Raw genomic sequence first — 11,399 nt, forward strand, 5'->3', positions numbered from 1 at the left:
ATTTACAGCCTACCGCAGCCCTCTGTCAGCAACTTTTCTCTTTAATTTGCAAACCAGGTAAGAATTGTGAAATGGGTTAAGAGAAGGAGAACAAGGAACAGAGCATTGAGAAAGGCAAGTTTCTCCCCAAGTCTCTTCTGTGATACAATTACAGAGGCTCCGCTAGCAAAAGCTGTAAGCAACATAGCAGGAACACTTACTTGTGTTGGCAGATTAATCAGCCAGTGTGATTTTTTCTTTCACTCCTGATGAACAACTGGGCACCAGAAGGAAACCTGCCATGAAGATCAGCTAGGACAATGACTAACAACATTCAGCAGCCTGAAAAGCCCGGGGTTTTTCACCCAGCAGAGTGAGACTGCTGCCCGGCCAAGGCGCAGAGCTGCACGCTGTCTGGTGACTTAACACAGACTGTAAATTCCTACAGACCCCAGCTAGTCAGCGCTCTCAGCTTTTCCATTAATTACTCAGCAAACGCACATTCGACCTTAATCTCCAGGCTGAGGGATTCAAGCTCTGCCCCCATAGGGATGGCAAGGCAAACGTCATTTTGCATGAAAAGCACAAAATGGGTGGTGGGTTTTTTTTTTCCCTAATTCACCCTCTCTAATTTTCAGCCTGTGTCATGCATTCACTGCCAGGAGTCTCAGCTTTGGAAAACGGACAAGTACCTGTTGCTGCGCACAGCAAGGGAGGGGGAACCCAGCCTGAGGATTAAGCTGAACCTGTACCCACAGCTGTGACACGAGAGCACTTCCCCGAGAGAGGATGGAGTCAGGCCAGCCCCACAGAGAACGACCGCTCCTGCTGCCAGGCCAGAAGAGAGGAGCCCTTCGACCGGCTTTCTCCACAACCGATTCCCTGTCCTTCCTGCCTCCAGTTAACGGTGTATCTCTCTGCTCTTCCCAAATCTTCCAAGCCCTGGAAAAAAGACAGACAAGAGGCATGCCCTAAGGCCCAGCTTCAGGAACAGTCTCAAAAGATGGGAAAGGGGCCTGACTGTCTCTTTCTTTATACGATTTTTTAATTTTTAGCATCCTTTAAACCTCTACTTCCAAACAGTCAGCAGGAGGGCATCGTTTACAGTGCTGCTGAGCAGTGAGGATAAAGAATGAGATGGGTCATGGCTACTTGGCTGCACAAGTCTGTACTCGGCGTTAGTGTGACCGGGCTGATGTGGAAACCCGCATGGTGAGTAGCAGTTACCACAACTGGATTCCTAAGAGGCAGTGTGGTTACCCTGAAAGCCAGATCTGATCTGCCTTCAGACAACATCTAGGACATGAGAAAGTCTGGATTAGTATTACCTCTGCCCAGTGTCTTGTTTCTCAGTAGAAAAGTTTTCTCCTTGTTTGGGTTCCACGTGGCTCCAGAAGTAACAGGAGTCTCAAAACATCTCATCTAAAGGCAAAGGGGGTCACAGGACTAGGTGGAAGAGACACTAAGTCTTTTATTCCTTCTCTACATATCTGCCTTTTTAAACCACCTCAGTTAAAAGGCAAAAAAACAAACCACAGAGCTAGAGCCGAGAAATACATTGAGAATTTTGGAAGACAGAAGCCAGAACAAGATCAAACGTGCACTGCACATTTAAAACAGCAGCAAAACAAATGGAAGCGGCTTACAAAGCTTGTAAGCTTCAAGTTATCACAGCTTCGCTATCTGATGAGCCAGCGTACCCAGCTGCCACGCCTACAAGGCTAATACCAAAGATTTACATTCTCCCTCGTCTATCAACATTTTCCACCAACTGATAGCCACAAAAACCGAGTCTGACCACCCAAACACCATCCTGCCTCCTTTAAGGCCACAAATGAGCTGACAGAGCTGTGCGCCCAGGCGAGACGATACCCAGCCAGAACAGCACTTTGCCATGCGAACAAACCTGAGTAAGGAGACCTGCGATCTGCTGCTGTAGGTACTGCTGCAACTGTTTCCTCAATACTGAGTCAAGGAGCAAATTAAAGAACTTGGTCTCCTTCACAGAAGTCTCCAAAAGTTGTCTTCAGTGCCCGGGCCACTTAGCCACTATGCCAAGAATTGCCTTAAAGCTGTGTGGCAGAGAGGCACTGCACAAATACCATGAGAATACACCAAACGAAACTCCTCTGAGCCATGAGGTTTAGCGCTGGAGAGCGGCACTGACTTGGCCCCACCACTGCTCCATCTGGAAGTTATTTGTGCATACTCCAATGGTCTCTGCAGTCTGGGCAAAGGAACAAAATAATGGTATGGAGTTAAATCTTAAGGGGGAAAAAAAGCCATCCCAACCTTAAGGCAGCATTAACCATTAACTGGTTTACTAATCACATTAGTTAGTAAAACCTGCAAGCTAAGTATATCTGCAGTAAATGACTCAAAATCCACGGAGTCCAATCTAACAAATACGTGAGCCTGTATTAGCATGTCATCCCGTCATATTTTCCTGCGTCCTCTCCACTGCCTCCCAGAGGGTCTTAGTTGAAGGAGAGAAAAATACAAAGATTAATGATAAACTGCACATAACTTTTTTTAATCACAAGGCACACATTTATACACCACAAGATAGCTGGAAGCTTTTTCTATGACCACAAATAACTCTCTTACCACTCGAATAGTTCTACAAATTATGAGGCAGCTACTTGAGGATTCTGATACTACGAAGCATCATTAAGACCTTACAATTGACAATTGCAGGAGAGGAAGAAAGGGAAGCTCAAGGAGGAGCCAGCCAGCCAACAAATAAAATGCAAGATGCCTCCAGGATGCACAAGGATCGGAGCCAGAGATTCTTTTTTCCTTTTGGCTTGAGCTTGCCCAGTTGCCTATTTTAAGCGAGGAAAGCTCCCCATCCATTTTGGAGCCTGCTGGAGGCTGACTGCATACAGCTGCCACTAATTATTTCACATCATAACTTACAGAACCAGAGCAAAATATTCTCCAACATAGGACTGACTTAGGTCAAATAGCAAATAACATTTTATTTCATTTACAGTGATATTTTTGAGTAGCAAAGGAACCATGACATATAGGAGCCTGTAATAAAAGTTCATGTGTCTTATCTTTATAAAATAACTGAAGTCATACACACAACATAAACGAATGTGTTCTTTGAAGACATTTGAAAAATGTCATGTCTCGATACCTATTCTTTTACGTACTGGCATCCGTTCCGTACTGTCTATTCCACTTTGAAATATAATTTAATTGTCAGCATGATAGTTGTTTTTTTTTTTTATCCCACAGTATTTTCCAAACTGAAATAATACTCTGTTTAAAATGCTGGTTATCAATGCATAATCTCCAGGACACTAAGTTTATAAAAATCTTCTTCAACTGATAGTTGTCACAGATCAACCAAATACTTGACTTAAAATGCTAGTTATCTTGCAAACAAACACACCGCTACTGCTCTTCACAATTCAAAAAAGCACCCTATTAAAAAATTAACGTATCCCTCCATCCCCCTTTCTTGTTCCCCCACCCATTCCAACCCTTAAAGTATCTTTTCTCATCATTCATATTTGGCAACACTTAATGTCTTTATACAGATTAGGATCTTCAACCCATACTCAGGTTCTTCATTGATTAAAAGCAGTCACAAAAGTAGAGAGAAGTGACTATAAGAAAAATCCATGGATACCATGTACACCTTCTTGGCGTTCAATGCACAAAGCTATAAAAACTGAACATAATTTTGTGGAATAAGTCCTCTCTTGCCATTTAGTGTGCCTTCTAGCCATCCTGGTTCTCTGGAAAATTGCACTGCAAAAGAAAAGGAAAAAAAAATTACTGCATCTTTTTACACTTCAATTAGTACTTTTAGCTTTAGCTCCATGACACCAGGGAACATCCATCTTCTGCAATGACCAAGTCTAAGAATCTGGCTAGGAAGGATGAAGAGGATGATTAACTTAAATACTTGCATAATAAGGTGCTTGAACTATCTTCTGCAAAGTATACGTGGTGAAATAGCTTGTCGGTGCAGGAGCCTTCATTAAGGAAACGGTTAATGGAACTTAGGTGAGGTTTATAAAACAGAAAATCTAGATGCCGTTGGGGAGAAGTTAGAATTCATATCAAACAGTGGGAAACGATTTCAGTAGCTGAGGGCAAAGCAAGACCAAAAACCTGTCTTGAGCAGAGGTGATGAATCTGGAAGCCGAGAGCCACAGAAAAATGGCATAGGACCTTACTCTGCCTGCAAAGTAAGCATGTAAAGGATTATGGGGGAAATAGAAACAAGCCAGCTCTCACTCCACATATCACCTCTTCACAGAGCAGAGCTGCTCTTGGAAGAGACCAATGGACAAAATCTGAAGCATTCTTCTGGTTAAATCCTCTCTCTCAAATTCAAATACATAGTGCCAGTCACAAAACACAACAGGAAGGCTTGAACGATACGCCCTGTTCCTTACTGCCATCCGAGTGCTTAGCACTGCTGATCCCAAAGCTTATGCAAGAGTATCCATGAATTGAAAAGAAGAAAAATTTCATCTCAGACTCTAAATGCCCCACAAGTTATTCTGTGAGCAACAGAACTAATGAAATCCGGCTTCCTGTATATATTTTGGCCGCATTTGACAGGAAGTTAAAAAAGCAGCACAAGCCTCATTTCTTTGGAAAACAGACTAAAAAGTCCTCAAATTCACCTGTCAAATTTCTTTAAGAATATGATACAGGTACCTACTTACCTATGGAACTGTAAAATCCCTCACTTTTAGCAACCTACGATATTCTCTACCATATTAATTTATCCTCACAGTGCTTCTGAGACAGACATTATTTAGGGAACAGATCAGACAAATGCTGAAACATGCTGCCAGCCATGTCAGTGCTTTATTTAAAACACATTAACACATTGGGGAATGTGATATTTGTAGCCTTCTACAAATCAGGGAAGTAACAGTTAAGAGAGCGCAACATGTTAAGTCTCACTTTCAAAAGCATTGTAAGGCTCTAAATTTGAGCACTTAAAACATGCTTTCCCCTAGTTTTCTCCTTGTGTCCTATTATTGTCAGACAGTGAAGCTAGAAGCTGTGCTCAGAAATCACGCCTTAAACAACAGCTATACATCCAAGGAATCCAGAAAACAAAACCGCTTTCAAATGATACTTATAGTTTAGATTCAGAACAAAAGTCTGGGCTTATATTTATAATGAGTATGTTCGCCAGAAAGATTCCAAAGGAAAAAAAAATACATAGAAAATTACCTTCTAGCATCTCTTTGCACACAGTAACTTACATTAGTATTAGTAATTAGCAGGCCCTCCTCTCCCTTTGTCATTTTTATTCCACAATTACAGAGTACCCATGCATTTGAAACTGCATTGCTGACACCACCACAAACCTCCCTCCGGAAGCTCCACCGCAGCGGCTGTAATTCTCCCCTTTCCAGCAAATGCGCCAGCAGCTCTAGCGGGCAGCCAAACCTCTCCCTGAGGTCTCCCGTGCCTACGGAGCACATCCGTATTACAGGAAACAAACTCCAAAAAAATGACAGATTAGGAAGAAAAACAACTAGAAAACCTGGAAGTAGGAAATTCCTACTTGTCCTCTGGAGCATAACCTCAATTCACATTAGCGAGAGGATAGACATTACTGGCATGTGAGCATCTATAAATCCAAGGCCTGTTCAAAATGAGGGTAGCCCTCATCTGAGGGGAATCACACTGAAATTTGCATTTACCTCAAATTTACCCAGGGGAGGAAATGCTCAAACTATGCTGAATCACTTGACTCAACACAACAGCAAATTTCAAAATAATTTTCTAAACAATTTTGATAACGTAGTACTGAACTCTGCACACTGCAGCACATTCAGAGATCATGCACGACGGCCGAGCAGTTGGACTTGAGTGACAAACCCCATTTTCACCCCAGAAGACTAGACATGGATGCTACAACTGAGCTCTGTGCTTGGGAAATTAAATACCGTACATGTACATCACACGGCTCAGGGCCTCGTCATTGGTTAGCAGAAGTTTCTTGTTAGAAAGACTGAAGAAAGAATTAGCACTCAGATTACACCTAAGATCGCTATTTCTAGAGATCAGTCTTTTTTTAAAAAAAAGCGCCAAGAAGTAATTCTTAATATTCAGCAGCTGTGGCAACTGTCATGTCGGGTAAGACTTCTGCCCCCGTTCAAATCACCTTAGGCAAGAAGGGTTAAGATACCTACGTACATCACTGACTTCTTCTGTGGGCAAATGATATTATTGGGGAAGCTGTCCAAACGTAAAGATGCTTTAAGCTCCAAAGATCCTGTTTTCTTTGTTAATCCATTTCCAAAGTATAGTGTACAACAGCACACATCCATTTAAAATAAAAAGCACTTTACCACACAAAAGACATTTTTCTATCGTGCACAGCACTACTTAAACCCAGGACCCAGGCTATTTCTGAAAAATTACCCTGCTCAAGAGAAGATGTTCCGTAGTGTCCCCTTTCTGTCATTTCTTCTCAGTCAACCACGATTACAGTTCTTAGCACTTTCTCAGGCCTGCCTCATTTAAAAATATCTTGCTGCAGAAACTACATATTTGGCCTTAAAACTGCAACTCATTGTGGGACCAATCATCCCATAGGACTAAGTCTTATGCTGGCTAGGGACAGGAGGGGAAAATACTTGTAGCATAAAAGATACAGAGCAGAGGACTAAAAATTAAATATTTTCAGCAAGGTTTAACGAGTGTATAGCAAGACTGCACAAGACGACCAACCAAAGAACCACCACCAAAAGCCATCACCTTTTAGGACAGTGGAAATAGCGGCAAAGTTGAGAGCCCAGAGCGGGACGGTGGCTTCCTGAATACCTGCTGCAAGGCCATTTCAGCAGTCTCACTCGAACAGAGGCAAAGCGTCGAGAAGGAGGATGTCAGACCATCAGTATGACGGCAAGTGCTACGGAACAATCACCCCCCCCTCAAATGGGCAAACAAAATCAACAAACTTTCAATATGCAATGAGATCTCTAAGTAAAAGCTTTTCTGATTTCATCTAATCAAGAAACACAATAAGGTCAACTTGGCATTTGCAGCATTTCTTCTTACTTGCCTGTATTCCCCATGGGAAATAGCTTTAGTATGGCCAAAGTTATGATTATCTAACTGCAAATACATACAATTTGCAAGCAGCTCTTCCCAGAGACCCAGTGCTACCAGCAGACCTTGCTCTGCTTTGGGAGCTCAAAAGTTTCACAGGTCTCTAATACAAACGAGAGCAAGCCTCATTTCCACAGTGGTCTTAGTTCATTGCCTGGGTGCCACTAACTTTAGCAGGACTGAATCAGACAGTCATTCACACCGATTTTCACACCTTTGTGGAAACTAGTTGTTTTGGGAGGGCACAGAAACGGGAGGAAATCTAACATGTACGGTGCCTGGCACAAGATGGCCTCCCTTTCTGATGGACTACTTTGCCAAACAAAGGAATGACCCCAACAGGCTACAGAAACGAGGATCGCATTTTGTGGGCCACAGAAATCTCACTGCTAAAACCACTACAACACCAGAATATACTTCCACAGAACTCAATCACGCTGGCTGATTTTTCACCAGGAAATTAAATTAAAGCAACAAAATATGCTTGCCAGCCCTCTGTGTTTAGAAATCCCTATGGGTTTTTGAAACAATCCCTATGGGTAAAGTTGACCGCAGAAATACACAAACATTTAGCATGCTTAGGGTTAGCGTGGAATTTGAAATTTAAAAACTTGCCGTTTCCCTTAAGTATGTTGTGAGAAGCAGAATTATCTTGTGGACAAGACACAGGGCTATGAGCCAAGAGGTCATCTTCCTGACTCTGCTAAAGATTTACTGTGTGACCACAAAAAAAACCAGTTTGCCTGTAAGGGCTCAGGCTCGCGAACAAAAGCAAACACACTGATACACAACGACAAATTAGTGAAGGCAGAATTCAGCTTGCAGACTGAGACTTCCGTATAGAGAAGTGTCTAAGCTCCTATTAGAGCTAGTGGAGATGTAGTTAATACAATGAATTAGAGAGCATGCCCAAAGAATAATTTGGCTCACTCTAAAATAGAGGCAAGTGGTTCGTCAGTTGAGTTGCGGCCCATTTCCCTGCGCTGTATCTTGGCGACCTGTGTGTAGACACTGAGATTTGGGGTCTTTCTCCTGAGTTGATTCCCATCCCACCTGACAGCTGAACACCTCTGACAGTCCCCCCACACACCAACTACGAGGTAAAACACATCAGTTTAAACATCTTCCATTTTAACATTTCTCTTCCGGAGACCAATGCTTCCTGTTGGCAGGAGCAAAGTCAGACTGGTTAAGGTCAAACTACCTTCAGTGACTTTTTACAACGTGTAGCAAAGTCAGTAGGAATTTGGTAGTGCTCATCTGGTGTTTTTTATTGGTGAAGTGATTGCCACTTTCAGCAGCAGTTTGAGATAACTACCTCCAAATGGCATGGAGGTATCTGAAAAGGAGAACATCTGTCCACAGCCTCTACACTCAGTTTCTCCAGATGTAAAATGGAGATTATTAACGCACATGAATGTTTCCAAGTGCTTTGAAATCCACAGACAAAAGGTGCACAAAGAAGTAGCTTTATCCTCATTTTTACCTCAACAAAAGAATTACTTGCACATACAGTGCAATATAGTATTTTGGGAGTACTACTTCTCTTTGATGTAAATCCTTCATTAGTCACTACCTCAGAGAAGACAGTCCAGAAGCCACAGCATGAAGAAGAGGGAGGAGTGTGCCTTGGAGTCAAAACTAGGGACATTAACTAAGGCTGGCACTTCGTTACGCTAGGAAAGACAGAGGGGGATGACAGCGGCGGTGTGAACAGGGCTGTTTGTGATCCTTCTGTGCTTGGTAGGGACGATGGGTGCCACACCCTTCCTGTGGAAAATTACTATAACACCACACTTTCTCGGTTTTCCTCATATTTTCTCTCCCATAAACCCTGATTTTTAAAATTGTAAAAAGCCTTGATGAGAGCTATCTTGACAAGTTTTCAGGAAGCCCTCCTGCTAGCAACACTGCCAAGGAATTTTGTTGTGTAAACACCATTTACCCTATCTAAAACACTTCTCCCTAGTGAAGTTCCCATTTACTGACTTCTAAGCAGTCTCTTTCAAGAACCAGAAATTTAATAACACTTGGCTCCAAGGCTGGCAAGGTTTCAATGCCAGGCAGTCTGATTATTCTTTCCATGATTATTGGGAATATCTGCTTCAACAACAACAACAATATGCAGCCAACATATGTCTCTCACAATCTCAGATCATACTTTGCTTCTTCCCATATGTGCCCTTATCCAGCTGCAAACTCTTCAAGCTTTGCCTCTAACCACTTGAATTATATTGTTATGTGCTGTCAATAATACAGCCTGTAGCAACTGGGAAATAAAAATATTGGCACAGCCTAAGGTAAATTGAATTGAAGATTAAAAAAAAAAATCCAGTGGATATTGTTCAGATTACATTGTTCATTTTCTTACACAATTCAATTAAATAGAAAACTTTGCCTTTTCTTTTTAACTTGTCAGATGGCACCTCAGCGTTTATATTCTGTGACACTTTGATGGAAAGACTGCGGGATTCAGAGTAGCACAACATACATGCAATCTTGAAAACACCTGAACATGCAAATGTTCAGATTCTATACAGATTCCTATCAGGTGATGTAACACTTAATTTAAAATATTAGTAAATCTAACCTTGTCAGCCTGAGACACAAACGGATACTTTTTCTCCCCATTTAGAAACAGGAAATGGAGACAGGAGTAAAGGTTAAACTCTTGCCTTCTTGCACCAACATTACATTTAGCAGCTATGACAGGTGCAGGACTGTACTTCACTAAATGCCATTATCCTGTCTCAGGCTAGAGCAGCCAGCAAGATTCATCCAGGATAATAACAGGTAAGAGACAACTGCTGCAGTCAACATCTATGGACCAAGAGAGACGAAACAGAAGAAGAATAGGGAAGGGAAACGAAAAAGAGAAGGAAATGAAGCAGAAAAGAGAGGGAAGAGAAAGGAAAAAACTCAACAACCAACCAGTGAGAGGTGAAAGAGACAGGATCAGAAAAGTAAGACAGGCAGGGTGGAGAAAGGAGAGACAGATAAAACCTTCACTAATGGAAGCAGCACTTTTTAGTAGACATTAATTTAACAGTTACTTTAATGGTTGATACTAGCTGTACGTCAACTTGATTGATGCACTGTCACTTTGATAGTTAAGGTTATTGGTAGAGCTGCAGAATTGATGTATTATTACTTTAATTCTTCATTTGGGGGCTTTATTAGGGCATATGGGAATTTAAATTGAGTAACTAAAGAACCTGAATTGATTCACTGGAATCCAATCCCAGCACAGACTCGAGGGTGCCTAGCGCAAAAAGAAAAAGGTCTCTGTGAAGGCATTTCGGAGATTTCAAATATGGAGACTGGTCTGCACTTTTAATGAGAATACCCTTCTACACGGACAGAGCCATCCATGACATAACCTACTGGGAACCCTTACGGAATGACCATTAGGTTTTAACACATACGTCTAGTTACCGCCTTATTACTTGCACGCTCTCCTCCTTTTTTCTGTCAATCCACAGCCTACCTTAGGCTGAAAGCCCTGCAGGGCAAGGACAATGCCTATAAAATAACTAATGTACAGTGGAATAAATCAAAACAAACGTGTTTAAGGAAATGTGATCTTTCCCATTGGAAATCTGCAGTTAGGTTTTCAAAACACAATCTACATAATCTTTTCCCAAGCTTCCAACCTTATTTGTATGATGACATGGAGAAAGAGTCTTACAGTTGAGATATTTCTCCACAGCTGCCAGAGTCGAATTCCAAATTTGTTCTCGGACAATCCAGCTCTCCAGCTGAAAAACTCAACTGAGGCTGTAACACACCAAAGCCATGGTAGCTTTGCCGTAACTTCTAGCGATCTCTTTGCAGAAGAAAAGAATCTTAACATTGCTCTCACGCAAACGCACGACACAGAAGCAACTGCTTCTTGAAAGACTTTTTTATCCCATGCCAACACAACAGGTGTGCAATCCTTGCTGTTCTGCACTAGAAATGCCTCTTCCATGCATCAGATCTTTTCCCCCATGCATTAGATTTTTTTTTTTTCCCCTGTACAGAGTTTTATGTCTGCTGAAGATCCCTACCAGTCATGTTTTAAAAAACTTAAATTAAAATAACTGGTATTAGAGACTTTTAAAGAAGCAACCATTTAGCTAATTCATCTTTAAAAGGTTTCCCACCTAACTTGCTTCAGACATCCTTTGTCTGCAAGGCAGTTCTAATAGGAAACATCAAGTATGATTTTGTAAAGTGGGTGCTGGTAGGGCAGAACCTAGTGGGGACCCCAGACCACCTTATGCTGCAAAAAAAAGCAGACATGAAGTCTGGATCAGGTTTACTATTCACTTGTT

General features: G+C 41.9%; 1 protein-coding gene across 1 annotated transcript in view; it reads right to left on the bottom strand.

The window, feature by feature from the left end:
- Nucleotides 1-3,655: 3,655 nt before the first annotated feature.
- Nucleotides 3,656-11,399, bottom strand: part of ARHGAP10 (Rho GTPase activating protein 10) — a 123,402-nt gene continuing 115,658 nt past the window's right edge. Inside the window, exon 23 of the mRNA XM_009702351.1 lies at nt 3,656-3,744. Within this exon, the coding sequence (XP_009700653.1) occupies nt 3,656-3,744 (89 nt within the window). The remainder of the gene's footprint in view (nt 3,745-11,399) is intronic.

This window comes from Cariama cristata, unplaced genomic scaffold (genome assembly GCF_000690535.1).
Source record: "Cariama cristata isolate BGI_N322 unplaced genomic scaffold, ASM69053v1 scaffold1226, whole genome shotgun sequence".
NCBI classification, from domain to species: domain Eukaryota; kingdom Metazoa; phylum Chordata; class Aves; order Cariamiformes; family Cariamidae; genus Cariama; species Cariama cristata.